At 34.9% G+C, this 19,832-nt stretch overlaps 1 protein-coding gene across 1 annotated transcript in view; it reads right to left on the bottom strand.

The window, feature by feature from the left end:
• Positions 1-915: 915 nt before the first annotated feature.
• Positions 916-19,832, bottom strand: part of SCEL (sciellin) — a 96,568-nt gene continuing 77,651 nt past the window's right edge. Inside the window, exons 27-32 of the mRNA XM_008053881.2 lie at positions 17,488-17,550; positions 12,260-12,331; positions 8,594-8,668; positions 5,091-5,199; positions 2,667-2,769; positions 916-1,179 (exon numbers count right to left, since the gene is read on the bottom strand). Coding sequence (XP_008052072.1) covers positions 1,163-1,179; positions 2,667-2,769; positions 5,091-5,199; positions 8,594-8,668; positions 12,260-12,331; positions 17,488-17,550 — 439 coding nt within the window. The 3' untranslated portion in view covers positions 916-1,162. The remainder of the gene's footprint in view (positions 1,180-2,666; positions 2,770-5,090; positions 5,200-8,593; positions 8,669-12,259; positions 12,332-17,487; positions 17,551-19,832) is intronic.

The raw sequence follows: 19,832 nt of genomic DNA, 5'->3' as shown, positions 1-19,832 counted from the left end.
CAAACTTTACCTGCATGCAGCCTACTTATGTAATAAATCCTCACTTATACCCTACAACTGTATAATACATAAATAAATAAATTGTTTTAAAAATGTTAGTGAATGATATAATATAAAAATCCATGCTAGTGAATGATATTTATAGACACTCCACAAAAAGCTTTTGTGTAGCTGATAGTTCATTTTATTTTTAAAAGATTTCTATAAATATAAAGTGCTATGTAATATGAATATATGTAACATGCTAAAGAACATGTATTTGTAGTCCATAACCATTACTTCTCATAGTTTATTTGTATGCTCAGATTTTGAAATGCATGCAACGAAAACTTAACAAGTGATTAAACATAAACTTTACATGTCATATGATTTTATCTATTACCCATAAATCTGGTTCTTTCTGTTCCTCAAACACAGTTTTTAAACATTCTATGTCTATGATTAGGTTGAAAGAAGACATTAGGTTAAATTGTGTATACGTTCTATTAGTTCAGTATGCTTAACACACACAGATACAGATAGATTTCTGAAGAGCAAACTAAAGCTTGCTTTAGACTCAGAGAATTTGGAGAGCAAAAAGAAACCTTAGAAATTATTTTATCCAATTCCCCTTATGTTACAAATAATGGCACAAAGATTTGGAAAGTTTAAGTGATTTTCTGAGATCCATACAACTTTTTTATGTTAATTTATATTTGCCAAACGTTATAAGAAAATTGCAGTTGGCATTTATTTTGCAGATAAAACAAGCATATCTCTTGCTTTCTTGACAGTTCATCAGGATGTCAATAATGTATGTGAATCCAAGTTTTTAGAGAAATTTTAGGGTGAGAAAATGAGAAACTTGTGTATAATGGAAACCATGACACACGGACAACGTATGGAGTAGAGATGGACCTGGCAAGGGTGACAATGTTCACTGCCTATCAGAAGCATTATTCCATGTAAACTTTTTATCACAAAATCTAGCTAGATACCAGATGGTTCTTTTTATTTGTATGACCCCATTGAAAGCAATTAGATGATTTATGCAATAGCAAAACTGTTACTTTTATATGAGTTGATCTTCAATGTAAAAGCTTTTCTAAATTACATATTCTTAAAATAAAACGTTTAACTTTTATTCCTTAAGGCTTTTCATCTTGATTTCCATGAGCCAGAATTATTGAATCCACTTTGCTGAAAAATTCAAAGAAAATAAGTTAGATATGCAAATTTAGTACAAAAAAACAAGCCCATCACTAAAACTTACAAAACAATTATTCGTTGAGGGGGTAGTGGTAGATTAAGGATTCTACTTTTCCATCTACTGCTGAATTTATTACTGTGACTTTTGGTCAGATTGTATATATGAAATACCAGATGCCTAGTATGCATATTTATGAGAGACTTGAGAGTCATAGCTTGACAACTTATGTACCATAAGAAATGAAATGGCTATGTAGTGCGCATAGGCAGGGAGGAAGTCACAAAGACTTCTGAGTCTCTTGATGACCACAACCCCCAGCCCATATCATAGACTTCGGGGAGAATAAAAATTTTGGAGTTATTACCACGCACATCAAGACCCATGATATAACATTAGATCACAATAGGCTTGCCAAATTAGACAAGAAAGTGCATATGAGAACTCTCTGGGGAAAGTAGAAAATAGAAGGCAAAGTATGAATATAATTAGGTTTGTTCTTATAATTGCTTCTGCAGCCTGATGGAACGTGGGTTTCTAAATATTTTTCAGAGCAATTTCCAGATGTAGTCTTCCAGTAGCTCATTAATATTACACATTTCTCTTTAAATTCCATACTTTGGATACCATGTAGGAGTCCCAAATGTTCCTCTTTCATTCACTGCACCAGCAAGACATCAGGGAAAAAATGCCTTTCACAAAGTGCTGTTGACCATCTTCTCAATATCATTTTGGATATTCTAGCTACTCACTACTGAACATAAAAATAAAATGTGGATACTAGCTTTTAAAAGCCAATCTAGTTTCATAGGACTTTATTTTGCTAATTTTTCAGTACACTGTGCACATCTTTTAAATCCGCTTTTAAACTTTTCATGCTTAGTTTTTTTTTAATGTTAATTTAAAATATTGGTTCTCAATGTTCTTTTCTCACATTATTTATACTGAGTCCAAATTACAGTAATGTTGATCTTAAGCTGATTAAAAAATACTTAGATACTATATTTGATTCAAAATTATGTACAATTGACTCTAAATTTTCCATTTAAAAGTAACATTAAAAGCATTGCTATTTTAAAAATTTGGTTAGAGCAATGCTATAACCAAATTAGATTTTAAAAATTACACAGTATTCAAGTGCAAGTGTAAAAGGTCAATTACAGATATGGATTTCAATTTAAACAACTACTTGAGCAGTTAAGATATTTTCTTGTATTAAAAAAATGAAAAGTTTGCTAAAACAAATGACATCATTGCTTAGTTATAGCTATGCTTAGTGTGATACTAGAAGACAATGTAAACATTGACTGCTCTTACACCATTAAACAAAATACTATCATAGTATAAATATTTGCAACTGAATTCTTAACTAAATATAATTAATAAAATATTTCTACTTTATTGAAATATATTATTTCAACAATATTAGACACATTAATGTTAACAAAAGTGATAAACACTTACAGAACATAATACTTACCCATAACTTTAGAGTAGCAAGGTTCACAGTGTATTGTCTGTCTATAAATCCAAATACTGTCACCTGCTTGTAGATTTTCCAAAGGCTGTTTGCATATCTCACACTAAAGAAAAAAGGTATACTATATAAAGTTTACATTATAGATAAAGCTTACATTCTTATAGGAACAAGGATAGAAAAAGACTTTTCAATTCATGGACCATCCTCCACATCAATACTAAGAGCCTCAGGAGAAGTCAGAGAAATTGAGAGTGTACTTGTCTATAATCCATGCACAAAACTTTTCAACAGAGAAACTGAGAGTGTACTTGTCTATAATCCATGCACTAAACTTTTCAAATAAACTGTCATATCATCTCTCTACTACAGAGGTACATTTCAGGGCATATCTACCACTGACAATTTTTTTTTAATTTTTATGAGATTTTTGTTTGTTTTGTTTTTTGTTTTTTAAACATGTTTTTTTATTTTGAAATTGTGGGGTATAGTTAAGGGTTAGGTATACAGATATGCTTCGTTCAGGCACCCTTGTTGATAAAGGGTGTCTCCTCGTCCCCAGACAAATATTGACTACCGTTAATCCCACCTCCCTTCCCCTCCCTGCTCCCCCATAGTTTCCCACCACTGTCAATCCTTTTCTAATAGTATTATGATAGATGTTCAAAGTTCACTATATGAATACCACTGACATTTTCTACTTAACTCACAATGAGTAGATGTCCATTTCCAAACTTTAGTTATGCCAAGGACAAGATCACCACTCAATATCTCAAACAAAAATGCAAAGTTGCATTTCTTGTTTGCTTACATGAGATCTACATTCCCTAGGCATAAAGTCATGGAGCACAATAAACTGCTTACAGAGTTTTAAGGGGAAAGTTTGAGTTGGTTACAGAGGCAGGAAACAGATGACCTCTGCTTTAGACCTGTCCACTGCCGATTGACTTACAAGCATGAGGCTGTCACCGATTGGTTGGCTTTCGGAAGCAACTTCACAGAAGCAAATTGTCATTGATTAATTGGATATGTTAAAACAAATTCAGGTGATTTTCTATTACTGTGGTCTAGAACAATCAGTGTTTCTCTAGTAATGTGGGGATCTTTTTATTCTGTTAGTAATATGTTATTAAAATTACATGGAGAATAGAAATAAAATATCTAAAATATAGTAAATGGAAATCATTCTTATTTACCAAAAGCAATAATCAGAAAAATTTTCTTGTGTAATAAATTTATACAAAGAGCTACAGGCTAACTTTTGTGTACTTGAATATATTTTATAATTAAAAGAAAATTTCATGTTCTTATAACTAATTATACAATCTTCAAATTATTATATAAAATATATAAAGAATTCTTCATATTATGTTCTAAAATTGGATTTTTTTGACTTAAAATGAGGTATCATAATGCTGATTACAATGTGTCACTGTTTGAAGGTAACTGGAAGAGAAACAACCCATTGACAAAGTATTACATCTGTTTGGCTGGATTAGATAATTTGCATCAACTGTAGAATGTCAGCACTAGAAAGAACTCAGACTTGGGAAAATGGTTCTCAAACTGGCTGCACATTTGATCTATCTAAGGAGTTTTTAAAACATATCAATGCTCAGTAATCATCTCTGAGATTCATAATTTAATTGGGGCTGATCTCAAACATTATTTTCCTGAACTGCCCAGATGATTATAGTGTGGCCATGGTTGAGAACCACTGGTCTAGTGATTTTATAGATAGGAAACTAAGGCCAAGGCAATTTAGGTGGCTGTCCAAAGTTATACAGACACAGTTACAGGTAGTAGCAAAACTAGGACTCAGGTCTTAAGATTCCCAGTTCAATGCTTATACACCAAAACTATGATGTTGACCCACCCAGTGTTGTTTGAGAATGCAAAGAAATAGCCTATGAAAGTCTGTGAAATAATCAATTAATGAAAGCTTTATTACTATTTATTAATCCACAATTAATTACAACTAATCATGCTCTCGGAAGCAGACTGAGTCTTAACTGTTGTTCAACCCATCAGTTCTAATTCATGATACAAGAGCTACTGGCTTTCTTCTCAACAATTTATTTTCTTTTTAATTTCATTACATATTTTATGTAATACATAATTTATTAAAGTGTTGCAAACACTTATAAAAAGAGCAAGTATTTCTTTTTTTCCACAGATCTAAATCTCTAGGGTAAAAGTGAATAAGTGTGTCAGTAATCAACTCTAAGCCTAAAGCCAAGATAGTAATTACAAACCTTTGAGGTTTAGGCTGCAGAACTCTGAAAAATATTTAAGTAGTACATTATTAATGTGGCTGATAGTGTTTTGAAAGCTTTAACTTCATCTCATGTATCTCATTAAATAATTATTTTTATTCTGTCATTATGCAACTTTATACTTAGTTAAATGAAATAAACACATCCTTACCTTAAAGCAAGTAGAATGGCAGCAAATTTGTAATTCATCTAAAATCATTTTAGTTTCTATACCCAAAGGTTTTCGGCAATAAGTGCACATATCTTTTTCAATGACAGACCTATAGAGACATAATCAATTAAAAATAAATTTGCCATCATAAAAAAGATGTATTTTCTTTAAAATCATGTGAAAAGGATATATTAATTTTGATAATACTTTGGAAAATTGCACCAAAAAAATCAAGGAAAGTTTAGGATTTACTTATATTAGTCATAAAATTGATTCCTCCAGTGACCTCAAAATAAAGTCAAATAATTAACATAAGGAAAAATCTTAAATTATTAATTCATCAGCAATCAATACATGACATGCATTGTAATATCACTATTTACCCCATAAACATATACAGTTATTGTCAATTTTAAAAAATAAAATAAAAATTAAATGTTCTTTCAGGATAAAAGCAATGGAAAAACAAATAAATAACTTTCTTCTGTTGTTTAAAAAAAAAAGCGTGCATCTGGGCAGGACAAAGATGCTCAGTTTCCAAGTTTATCTAGAAAATGTCTCAAGTATTACTTCAATAACCCTTGAAGCTAGAAGAGGATTTTAAATTATTAACTTATTTTTTAGATTACATGGAAAAATTATGCTGCAGATGAATATAAAATTTTAACTCTCGGGATATTCAATAGACCAAAAATAGACACCCATTCAAAAGTGTGTTGGATAAACTCACAAATGATGATTCTGTAGGTTCTAGAGTCACCAAAACACTGCTCTTGGTGCCACTGTAAGACTCAGGACACAGGGGTACCCATTATGACAAAATTTATACTCTCTAGTAAGATATAACCCCACCACAAATGTGAGAGGGAAAAAGAGCTTTGCTATTCATTTTGGAAAAATAATGTTCGACGATAAATGTAGATTTAATCAGCAGAATCCAAAATACAGTGGGTCACAACAGAGCCCAAAGAAAGATTTCTTTTCCTTTCGGAACGTCTTAGGATAGTCTTTAATAGCACCCTGCAGAGTTTTTCATGGTGTTGGCACACAGGCCTGAAATCTCCATTGTGAAGTACTTAATGGTGTAGTGAAATAAAATAGCCGATATTTATATAGCTAATAATTTGGTGCATTTTCCCCTGTACTTTATTTGTATAAACTCATTTATCCACAACATCCCTGAAGAACTGGTACTATTATTTTTATCATCAATTTTACAGAAAAGGAAACTGAAGGAAAGAAGGATGAGTAACTTGCCACTGTCATGAAACCGGCCAGTGGAAAAGCCAGATTTGAATGGAGGCAGTGTGGTCCTGGAGTCCTTGTGCTGTCTATGAGGTTTGTTGGGCTCACTGTGTTGAAATGAGTCAGTCATACCCAGGAGCCACTAATCTATCATCAAATCCAGTAGTAGAAGCAGAGAGGAGGGAAAATGGAAGGGAAGAGAAGATGGAAGAGGAAAGGGATCGAAGTAAATGAACTCTATCTGGTTGTATATATTTAGTCATTCAGTAACCTCTTCCTAACTCTCATGTCTATAAATAAATATTTTCCTTTTCCAATTAGCTCTATTCCTAATTGCCACAGATACCTGGCAAATATTTTTCTTGAGTTATCCATATGCATGTGTGTTTGTGTGTATGTGTGTCTACATATAGGCATACACTTAAATTTCTCATTCAAGACTGTAAGCACCTCAAGAACAGAAAATAGGTGTTCTATGTAATTCATCTATTCCACAGGTACTGAGTTAGAAACTGGGAATACAAAGAGTGGTGAGATAGTCTTTGATGAGAAACTTTTCACTGGGGAAGCCTGATCAGTGACTCCATGATTGCAGCATAGTATATATGGAAAGAGTTAGGAGAGCACAACCAAGAGAACCACTAATCCTGGGGCAAATTCAGGAAAAGTTTGTCAGAGAAAGACTATATGAGTTAATGTGTGAAGAGGAAGGAGCTCTCAAGCAGGTTCAGTGAAGTGGGGGTTATATGGTGAAGGAATGCCAAGCAGAGTGAACAGGATATAAAAAGGCACTGCTCCATGACAGTGTTTGGAGTGATTGCACAACAGTCAATATTCAGCAGGAGTGGTTTCTGATGGGTCAGGGAAAATGTGCAAAGGAAGCTAGACTTTATCCTGCAAAGCGAAGAAACCACTTTAAATGGGATTAGCATACTTAGATAAAAACTATGGGGACATTGCCAACTTCACACACTAATCAACAGCTTGGTTGACTGGTCTTATGGAGAGTTAACTTTTGCAATGATGACTAAGAAAAATTTCAAGGACCACTTTAGGAACAAGATTGAAATTCTTCATATTAATAGCAATAATAGAATGTTTATCCTCCTTAAGTTAACAAAAAAATATGACTCTCAGAAGTATGCCGATGCTGGTGTTGTCCTTATTAAGATCATATGGATAGTCACAGATCTTTTAAAAGCATTATGAAAAATCTAGCTCTGCTTTTTTGTTTTATTGTCGGTGGTGGTTATCCAAACAATATGTGTAGTTCTAATGCTTGTGATTCTAATGCTTGACTTTACTACTCAAAAAGGCATGATTTATAGGCATGACACTCAGCAGAGCATTGCTAATGGGAAAATCTTGGAAAAGTGACATGAAGGGGATATAATTTTGAGGCTTGGTCCACCCAGGTTTCCTTTAGCAAATGGGACATTGGTTCATTAAAAAAAAAAAAAAAAGTCATATATTCAGTACATGTTAGGTACCAAGCACTGTGTTAGGAGCTGAGGTTACCCATAAAAATGAGATATGACTTTACCCTCAATAAGTCTTATTTCCAGCTCCTACTATAAAGCAACACCATCGGTAGAGTATCAGACATTTGCACGATGGCTTGTTTCCAGTGGTTGGGTTTAAATGCTAATTATTTTCATTTACTCCACTGGAAATCTGCAGGCCATACTCTCATGTGTATCACCTCAATGCCCCGACTACACATTAATGGTAAAAGAGGATCACTAGCAGCAAAAGCCCGGAATGGGGCCCATTCACCAGCACTCAATCAATACTCATTGTAATGCCTCTCATGGGAACTGAGGTTGGGCCCAGGGTGGATCACTGCAGCACATCCTCGCAGCTGTCTGGGCTTCAAAAAGCCACAGGGAGGGAGGGCTGACAGCATAGTCTATTGATGCTATGAAGCCTAAATGCTAGTATTGTGGCAGTGCTGGGGACCCCTGGGAATCACCAACAGCAGAGGGGTTGGCCTGGGAGGCAGCTGGAAGGCACAGAAAGGTCTTTTGTAATAATGTACATCTAAATCAGAGAGCAGCCGCAGCTAAGAAGCCAAGAAACAAATTCTTGGATGCAGAGGCTGTTGTTAGTGAGTTGTACTTTGCTCTATCCATGCACATATATAACAAGTAGCATCAGGAGAACCATCTCCAAGTACAAAGGACAGCAAGAAATAGATGTGTGTGTGCGTGTGTGTACATGTGTATAATTTTTACAGAAGGAAATAAAGACATACTCACCTATCTGAAGTTGAATAAACAGTTTGTATGTATTTTCCAGAGATATTTTCCAGATATCCATCCTTTGATGATTTACTAGAAACAAACATGTGTATATATGAGAATCAGGCTATTTTCCTGTATGTAGACAAGGAAACACACTCACATTGTCTCAGGCAGCCTTGTTAGGGTTATTCTTTGTATATGTTACAAGCCTAGATAATGTACTGATATCTTTTACTTTTAAACTGTAGAAGTATTGCTATACAAACCACCTCCAAGTAAAGGAACAAGTGTGAGGAAGTACAGAAGTCATTTTTTCATGAAATGTATACTTGGTCCTCAGTTATTTGCTAAAGGAAAGCCACAATTTCAGACAATTAAGTTCGCGAATTCATCCTAGAAAAACTGCTACATAACTCATTGCTGAATGTCACTACAGTTACCTTCAAAATACTCCCCTTGGGAAGCTATGCACTAATGCCAGTGCCTAGTCCATCCATCTAGGCAATTTTGGAACTCTTTTTCTGGAATGGCCATTAGAACTATTGTCGTATTACCGTTGAGGTCCTGAATGTCATCAAAATGTCTTCCTTTCAATAGTTCCTTTATCTTCAGGTAAAGAAAAAAGTCATTGTGGGCCAGATCAGGTGAGTAGGGAGGGTGATCCAACAGTTATTTGTTTATTGGCTAAAAACTCACTCACAGACAGTGCTGTGTGAGCTGGTGCATTGTTGTGATAAGAGCTCCTTCAGGACCATTTTTGCACACCTTTCTTATGCCAAGATTTTCAGTTGAAATTTTCCTAATGGTTTCTCTACTGATGTTTATTTGTTCTGATATGATTCTCACAATCAGTTGACAATTTTGATACACAATTCGATGAATTTTTGCAATGTTTTCATCAGTTCTGCTCATTACTGGCTGTACTGACCTCTCTTCATTGTGACACATTCTCTCTCCTCAGGAACACGTTTAATCCATTTCTACACTGCCGTTTTCTTCATGGCTTTGTCCCCATGAACTTGGACTAACATGTCCCTGGTTTCACTTTTACTCTTGCCAAGTTTAACAAGACATTTAATGTTTATTTGTTGCTCTAATTCAAGCTCTGATATTCTCGCAATGGCATACAAAAATATGCAGCAACAGTAATGAATGTCACTCATCAAGATACCACCACATGTCAACACAAACACAGCTGTGAGACACAGATATACTAAGGTTATGAACCTTACCGAGTTTTTTGTACAGTACTGCCAATGGAAGCACATGGTGGCAAGTTTGTGAACTTAATTGTCAGACCTCATATATGTAGTATTACATAGTTGAAGGAAATATAGCATAAGCAGGGCACACATAAACACACAGCATTCAGAGGGAGAGAGACTGTCGAGAAAGCTCTAGAGATTTTTAATTTCACTTAAAAATATCCAAGAAAGAGTAATTTAGAATGTCAGCAAAAGAAGTGTAATTGTTAAAAGTCCTATCTTTTCCATTACATTGATCATCCCAGTTTTTAAACATCAGTCTTTCCTGGAGACAAATGAAATCTATAATGTACTTATCATCTGGTCCCTCATAACTGGTTCCGAAGTACTTATTCTGCCTGGGAGTAGATTAGGAATGGAAGCAATATGTTTCTTTTATTTCATATCATAAGTGATAACTCCATGGCCCTCACCTGGGATTTTTTTAATGAGAAATCTCTCTCTCCCTCCAAATTGCCTGTGGGCAGACTGCCATCAGGTCTAAAATCTACTTCATAGAACACATTATCCCACAATGCTAAGTAAGAGTTTGCACATATTCATGCATGATGTATATACCATGACTACCATTTTATTGATGAAGAAACTGAGACTTGAAGAGTAACTTTGTCAAGGCTGCATGGTTAGGAAGTGACAAACAAGAATTCAACCCCAAATCTAATCCTAGAGATTCTATACTGCACTGCACTGTCTTCAGTGTAGATTCTTGGGAAGTTAGAGAAATTGGAAGTGCATTACCCTCCTTGTTAGGTTGAGGTACAGGAGGTGAATTTTCTGGCCTACAAACTATTGGCGTGATATGCCACAAAGTTAATATTACCATTTATCATAATAGTTCTTGAACTTGAAACACCTGAAGAGTTTGTTAAAACACAGATTGCTGGCCTCCACCTGCAGAGTTTCTGATTCCACAGGTGTCAGGTGAGGTCAAAAAACTTTTATTTCTAACAAGTTATCCAGATAATGCTGGCCTAGAGACCACACTTTGAGAATAACTGTTCTGTGTGTGTACAAGTTACACATATACGTAGTATATAGTTTTTAAAAATAAACTATAGTCATTATAACTGAATAATTCAAGTATGTTTTCATTTTAGCGCTTCCATGAGTCAACATTCTTTTATATATCCATTCAATGAGCCCAAAAACCTAGAGCATGATGTTTAATAGAATATTTCTAATTTTAAAAAATAAAGTCACTCTTTCCTTAAAAAAATTAATATTGTAGTTATTTAGTATTTGTTCCCTTGAGATATTTCTTTAAAAAGTAAAATGCATTGGTGTGATAACCCATGGGGTAATAAAATGTGAGAAACATTACTATGTAAATATAGAATAAATGTTTATGTTATTTTATTCTATTTGCCAATATTTGGTCCTGCCTTCACTATGACACTATTTTGATACTACTTATCTACCTATCAATTCTATCAGATTTAGTAACTACTTGCTATTTTAAAATTTACTCTGAAGCATTTAATCTTTTAGTTTAATTAAGAGATCAGAAGTTACTGACTTGAACACACCGTAGAGTGAGAATTAGATTAAGGAGAAAAAACAATCTTGAGGTTGCATTTTACAAAGTAAATTATGCATGGGTTTGAGAAACTTTTTTTTTTTTTTTTGGAAGATGGCTAACTTCCTGACATGTACTAAATTCCTGGAGCTCCTCAGGGTTTCCCTCCACAGAGAAGCCTCCCTGGACACTCTGCTCTTAGGTCTCTTTGAAATGGGTGGTGATAAACACATGGGTCATGCTTACTTGTGTTTATGTGTTATATTACTCCACAATTAAGCCAATTCTTGTTTTAAACTCTTTGAAAATCAATTGGATTATCAATCCCTGACCTCAGTTGACATTTTTCTCAACATCCATTACTCCAAACAGCTGATTTCATGGGACACCAATTTCCTATAACTTGAACCAGGATGCATCTACTCCTTATTTCAGATTGGATGTAAACAGTAACTAGAACCATCAAATTAAAGTGGACTCCAAATTAGTACAGAAATAGTTGTGTGATTTTATAAAGCTTAGTATAACTGTGTAGTCATACATGTTGATATGCAAACTTTCAAATGGTAATCCTATTATGTATGCATGTGTTACATTAAAATATCATTGAGTTTATTCAATTACTGTAGTTATTATTATTTTTTAAAGCAGGATTTATTGAAAGAACAGAAAAGCTCCCACAGTGGGAGAGGACATGAGGGGTTTGGCCCAATGACTGTAATTATTTACAAACTACTTAATATAAGAAATATTGTAAAGATTATCATTTAATCAACATACGCTTAAATGGTCTTCTATTTGAAGGAAGCAGTCCTAAAGTAATAGTTTAATCTGTTGTTAAACATAGATTATTTCAAAATTATAAAATGAAACCAAATATTTGAACTAAATTTTCAATACCTATTCTCCACATATGTCCTTGTGTATACAACAGTGTCCTTTGAGCCCACATGCTTGGTTCCGGCATTGGAGCTGTAAGACAAACCATTTTACTTCCTGTTTAAAGTTTATTTTTAAGGATAACAAAAACAACAAATCTATTTTCCAATTAAATACAAAGCATAATGCTGGCATATTCCTTCTGAGCTATAATTACCAAAATACAAATGTTAAAGTGGTATTAATCCACTTCTGTAAAATTTCTTTTTGTCTCTCATTTTGTTCTGAACTTCCACCATCTTGGCCTACTTCCCAAGTATTATTATGAAAGTTGGTCACTGAGTAAATCTGTTGTAGACCATGAAGATGTTTGAATATTTGTGTAATATGTTCCAGCATTTGTTTCCCTAATGTTCCATTAATATTTCTAGACCATAGCTTTCCCATAAACCTCAAACAAAAAGCGGACTTTAATGAGTTATCATGACAACATCTGATTTAACCAAGCCTTTAGCTCTACCTAAGGAATATCACCTCCAATGTCACAATCATGCTTTTTTAAAGTGTAGACTTTTTAAGAAAAATCACTTTTATACCTTCCTATCCAGATGTCACAATGACCAGGTTGCTAACTCAACACTTTTGCACAAGGCTGCTTACCCATAGCCCTAGATAAAATTAGAAATTTCTGCATTTCAAAGGAAGAGTCAAGTTAGATGTGTGATTTTTTTTGAAACAGAGAGAGTATATTTCTCTTATTTGTTTTGTAAGCGACCACAGTACCTGAGATTGTTCCTGCCTTCATAAGAGTAGTCAGCAGTTCTTGTGGACTGGTTATGTAGAGCATTGGTGAGCCCGTTGACTTGGCCATCTAGCCTGAGAAAGCAAATGCAAGCAGTCAGCACGTAAAATCAAGGCAACATAGAAGTGTTTTTGTTTTATGAAAATGCTTCTCAATGAGGATTACTTTACATATAATCAATCTTTTTATGTTTGTCGGTTTCTACACAGGTAATACAAACAGAATGCATGTACTTTTTTACTTTTCCATGCAAACTTCTGTATTACCTTTAAAAATAATCTACAGGTATGTACCACACCGTCCTTTTTATCGAGGACAGAAAGCATGTGAAACTGCCTCTGGTAACATTTTCAAGCTAGCAGGGTCATTTTAGAAAGCTTCCCATGGACAATATATCTGAACGTTTATCAATGAAAATGTTCCAGAGGTTGCTTGGTGAAATTCCTGTTTCCTTTTTTTTTTTTTTTTTTGAGTTGGAGTCTCACTCTGTCACCCAGACTGGAGTGTAGTGGCCACTCCCGGCTACCACAGCCTCGACCTGCTGGGCTCCGGCGATCCTTCCACTTCAGCCTTCCGAGTAGCCGGAATTACAGGCACGCGCTACCACGCCAGGCTCATTTTTTGATTTATTGTAGAGATGAGGTCTCGCCTGCCCAGGCGGATCTCGAACCTATGGGCTCAGGCAATCCACTCACCTCAGCCTCCCAAGCCCAGCTCCATTTTGTTTTTAATAGAAGGAAATACCTTGAATACTACAGAAGAATTCTAACCTAGATTTCTGCTCATCTAAAAATGTCACTATGCTTAATAAAGTATAGCCATATTTGCTTTTTCCTATGTAACAGAGGAAACTCTTAAAGCAAGAATAGAGAAAATTTTAGCTCTTTTTCCTTCTCCATGTTAGTAAACTCTGACATAAGAGAGACATGGAAACCTAAAGGAGAGTTTAGATCTTAATCAAGCCTTATCATTCTCAAACAGGCTGTTTCTTCCACTTCCAGATAGCTCTTAAAGAAAAGGAAGACATTTGTTTACATATTATCTCTGGTATACAGAAAATCATCTGATTTTAAGGCAGGTGTTACATAAAACATACAGCTGAGTTAAAATTATGCTAAATAATGATAATGTGAAATTAATATTATTAGAAGGCTTTAAAATATGATTATTAGGATATGTCATCCCGAGAATAATAAACCCAGCTGCGAATTGTTTCTTAAAATATGCAAATAATATAATACACAATATAAAACCCAACTTTAACAAATAGCTTCAAAGGACAAAGGTTATCTGTGAACTTGAAACGCTTTTGCATTGTCCTCAGCTACGTAAAATCAAAAATCATCAGTTTGCAAAATCTGCAGGAAAGGGAGATAATTTGCAGGCAGTACTCTTATGGACTGAATTTTGTTCTCCTTCTCCCAAATCATAAGTTAACCCACCATGAGACTGTGTTTAGAGACAGGGCCTATAAGAAGGTAATAAAGTTTCAGTGAGTTTATGAGAGTGGAACCTTAGTCTCGTAGAACTGATATCCTCATATTAAGAGGAAGAGATCTTTCTCCTTCTGTGCACAGAAAAAAGGTCATGCAAAGACACAGAAAGAAGGTGACCATCTGCAATCCTGGAAGAGAAGTAGATGCCAGCCTCCAGATTGTGGAAAAATACATTTCTGTTGCTTAAACCACTAAGTCTGTGGTATGTTGTTATGGCAGCCAAACTGACAAATATAAGTACCATTTTCTAGTTGTGTTTATAATGAGATTAACGACAATGGCTTCATGAAAGATTTAATGTTTATAATTGGGAACAAAAAATAAGTTCTAGGTTTGGAATGTGGGACAACAAATTCTTTGACGAATTTTGCTCCTTATGTAGATTTTGAAGATGATGAATTAAAAAAAAATAAACTTTTACTTTTAAATGTATAAGAAAATTGCAAAGATAGAACAGAGAACTCCTGTATACCCTTTGCCCTACTTTCCGTAAGGCTAATATCTTACATAATCGTAATACATTTATTGAAACTAAGGAATTGATATGTATAAGATGCTAAGAACTAAACTACAGGCATTATAGATATTTCTTTTTTCTTTTGAGTTGGAGTCTCACTCTGTCACCCAGGCTGGATAGCTGTGGCACACTCATGGCCACCCATGTCTACTTGCTGGGCTCCGGTGATCCTTCCGCCTCAGCCTTCCAAGTAGCCGGAACTACAGGCACGCGCTACCATGCCTGGCTAATTTTTTATCTATTGTAGAGAGGAGGTCTTGCCAAGTTGTCCAGGCTGATCTTAAACCTGCGGCCTCTGACAATCCATTCGCCTTGGCCTCCCAAAGTGCTGGGATTACAGGCTGAGTCACCGAACCCGACCTGTATTTCCCTGGTTTTTCCATTGGTGTCTTTTCTCTGTTCCAGAATCCAATCCAGGATACCACTTCCATATAACCACCATGTCTCTTTAGTCTTCTAGTGTCTGTGATAGTTGCCAAGTCTTTGTTTTTCACGAAATGGTGATAGATTTTACAAAGAAAATTCTACCCTATGACAATAAATGGTAATACTAATTTTTCTGTTAGTTTAGAACCATAGAAATAGAATTGAAGAGACAATACTTTGACAGCCAACAAAACAGCCTGTAGTGCTTTTTAAAAATACTGCTGAGTCTCACATTCAGATATTCTGATATAATCGGTTTGGTGTATAGCTTGGAAACTGGGAGCTTTTAAACCTCTCCAGTGAGTCACACAGGCAGTCAAGGTTGAGAACTCCTCCCTTAAAGGTTAGGAAACTCAACATCTTACCCAAAAGAGCTTTGAATCTCAGAGCATCGTCCCCAGAAGAGCAGGTGATTTTGATATCTATCAAAGTTTGGGAGCTAGTGTGATAGAGGAATCTCTGTCAAAGTATTTATCTCAAATTCCCTGAATAATCCTTGTGAAAGAGAACTTTTCATTCATAATATTTGACACTTGACAGTTTTATTGTTAGAAAGTTATACTCAGCCAGGCTCGGTGGCTCAGCCTGTAATCCTGCGCTTTGGGAGGCTGAGGTGAGTGGATTGCCTGAGCCTGGGGGTTCAAGACCTGCCTGGGCAACTTGGCGAGACCTCATCTCTACAATAAATCAAAAAAATTAGCCAGGCGAGGTAGCACGCGCCAGTAGTTCCATCTCCTTGGAAGGCTGAGGCGGAAGGATTGCCGGAGCCCAGCAGGTCGAGGCTGTGGTGGCCAGGAGCATGCCGCTGCACTCCAGTCTGGGTGACAGTGTGAGACTCCAACTAAAAAAAAAAGTTATACTCTATTAAAACACATTGCTGAACTATAACTTCCAATCAATGATCACAGTTTTGTTTCTTAATTAAACAATGACTCTACAAATACAAACCTAAACATTGTATTAAATCTTATAGAATCCCGAATAGAATTATACTTGAGGAAATGTTTCCTGCAGTGAAAATTCACTTTGAAAATGTATCTATCTGAAACCTTCACGTACTGCTTGTGAGAATATAAAATGGGATAGCTGCTTGAAAAGCAGTTCCTCACAAATGGTTAAACATAGAATTACTATATAACCCATAAGTTTCACACCTGAGTATATGCCCAAGTGAAATGAAATCAGATTTTTATACAAAAACTAGTATATAAATGTTCATAGCAGCATTATTCATAATAGTGAATTCCAACCCAATAGTGAAAACAATCCAAATGCCCATCAACTGATAAGTAGATACACAAAATTGTCTGGCTACCTTATCTTTATATGATTTTTTTTTTTTTTTTTTTTGAGTTGGAGTCTCATGGTAGCCTATAGTCCCAGCTACTCAAGATGCTGAGATTGAAGGGCTGCCTGAGCCCAGGAGGTTGAGCTGCCATGAATCATGACTCTAGCCTGGGCAACAGAGTGAGACCCCAACTCAAGCAAACAAACAGTTTGTAGCAACAGTGAAGTATAGCTTCCATCCTGGCCTTTTTTGTAATGACAAACAAGGTATCATAGTATCAAAGCCATTTACCCTGTGGTGTAAAGAAGTTTCAAATTGTGTCCTGCTTTGTGGCAGTGATAAATCTGTGCTTTCTTTCAGCACTAGGTATCCAAGGAAGAGATTCCCAGAGTGCTTTCTGCACAGCTGAAACCTACCAAGCAACAGTAAGTAAAAATAAATCTTCACAGCCCAAGTAAAGCTTTGAATTTCCATGATGCCTTTTGCACTAAGCAATAAAACAGCAGGCCTGAGTCAGACATTCTAACCAAACTAGAATTTTGCTAATTATTTTTCATGTTATCAGTTAAGTATGCTTTACTGTAATTTTTTTATTTGGATAGTATTTATATTTAAATACCATGATAAACTTCAACTCCCCAGAAAATTTTCTAAGGTACACAATTTATACAGGTGCATATGGAACTCATAAGAAAGAGGGTAAATTATAATAAGCTTTACCTTCCATTCTTATTTTGAGACATATGAGAATTTACTTCAATTAAAGTATCCAGCTCCTGGTCTCTAGAGAAAAAAACAAACACAACATTTAGTTTAGTTACAACATGATGTTAGAAAATAAGCAAATATTAAAATAATAAATTTAAAAATCAGTACTCAATCTTAGACATAGTCATTTGTGACCTATAAGGATATGGGAGATTGGAAATCTGACATTGAGCTGTTTGATTCATACAATTCATGGATCAAATATGAAAACGTGGATTACATTATGAGAGAGAAATAAAGAACTGCTTGGAAGGTTTGGGAAATTTGAACTGAAAAGAAGCCACTTATTTGTAGTCATATTCAGCTAACTTTTTTTCCTTTTTTTCAATTGATGCATCATCGATGTACATAATTTCAGGTACATGAGACAATTTAATGCATTCATATAATTTGTACAAATACACTGATTTGGGATATCCCACTCTCCTTGATATTTATCTTCTCTTCATGATAAAACTGTTCAAATTCTTCTCTTCTAGCTATTTCAAAACATACAATAGGTTATTGTAACTATAGTCATCCTATTCATCTATTTAACTCTAGGTCTTATTTCTTCTGTCAAATTGAATATTTATACCAATTAATCAATTTCCCTTTAGCTAACATTTAATGAATACTAAATTTTTGCCACAAAGTTATAACTGTGCATTTTCACATAGATTATCTCATCAGATCTCACAAAATCCTTCAGGACAGCATCTGGAGCTCAGAAAAGCTAAATCAACCTTTCCAAAGCCAATTAACTAATATATGGAAGAGTCAAGATTTGAGGCCAAGCCACCTGCCCCACCTGAAATCAATTCTTAGATGTTTACCTACAGACTTCATGTAGGTTTTAGAATCAAAGAAACATGGGAAATCAACTCATAATTTGAATAAACAATTCATTATGTGGAAGATAAATGGAGTGATTAGATTCTTAAATTGGACTGCATTGATAACTTGATAATCTTTCATGAGGTACAAAGTCCCTAGCATATTATTTATGTACTAGGTATGACACCGATAGTTCTTGTTTTTGTTTGTTTGTTCTGTTCCTGTTGTTGCTGTTGTTGTTTTCTCTTTTCACGAGTTTAGAAAAGCCTTTGTCAATTGGGTAGGAACATTGTTTAGGTGTCAGAACAATGGGGTCCATCTTTTCCCTTACTTCTTTGGGCGAGTTAGTCAACCTCTCTAAACTTCATTTTGTAAAGAAAGCTACTAATATCCAATCGTATAAAGTTGTGGTGAGAATGAATGAGCTAATTAAATAAAACTCATGACACAATGACAACACTTGTGGGTGAACTGAATAATGAATAAGCATAAATAATAGCTCGTAGAAGTGTAGTGATGCAGCAGTGAAACTATTGATTCCACAATTTGAGGAATTACTTTTTTCATTTTTACTTCTATTCTAAATTTTTCACATCTTTTAAATGAACTTCAGTTTTTAAAAAAAATCTCCCTTTTCACAGTCCTGACTGTGGATTTACATAAGGTTATTAGTCATGGAATGGACTCCCACTCACAAAATTAATATAGATAAGGATGCAAAATACTATACAAAGTTTTCATCTTTATGTGGAGTGAGATTTATTTTTTTTTTACATAACATCTATGCTATCAATAACTGATACAACATGCAAATTAGGCAACATTCCATAGCCACAGTTAAATCTCACATTTAAAATACTAGCTGCATACTTTAGAAAATGTAGAAGTTAGGGTAAATTGCTTTTTAATGTGAGTTACAGTAGAACTGTGCCAATGAATATATGTAAAATTCCAGAGGAGCTCTGAAGTATCAAATCACTTGATTCTGCAGTCTGAATGATGTAAAAATTCAAACTGAATTCCTCAACATGACTGCAAGGACCATGTAAGGTAACCTCCCAGCTTGAAACCTGCAAATGTAGAAATGGTGTCGGAGGACTCTGAATTTGCCTCAGTCTTGATGATCTTCACTAGTGACTAGAACCAGCTGCCTGGCATCAGGGGCCACCGAACTATCTTAATAGCCTCATCCATTAAGTGATCTTCCCTATAGCTTTTAAAATAATAATTTACTAAATACTTGGGGATAATGAAATAAAAACTAAATGGAGTTTCATGGTATTCCATAATCCAGTTTCCTAGGAATGTCAAACTGAGATGGTTGGCAATGGTAAATAGTGAAAGATCACCAGAAAATGTTTACCTTGGACAAATTTTGTCCTTCAAAGTGATTCTTCCTCCGTTGCTAACACTGAAAGAACAAAGAACTATTTTTTTAAGGAAATTGGTGGCTTTCATTACAACTCAAGACTATGGTTATA

The sequence above is a fragment of the Carlito syrichta genome, unplaced genomic scaffold, assembly GCF_000164805.1.
Source record: "Carlito syrichta isolate Samal-C Ts95f unplaced genomic scaffold, Tarsius_syrichta-2.0.1 Scaffold288798, whole genome shotgun sequence".
Classification (NCBI taxonomy): Eukaryota; Metazoa; Chordata; class Mammalia; order Primates; family Tarsiidae; genus Carlito; species Carlito syrichta.
This window is presented reverse-complemented; position numbering and strand designations above follow the sequence as displayed.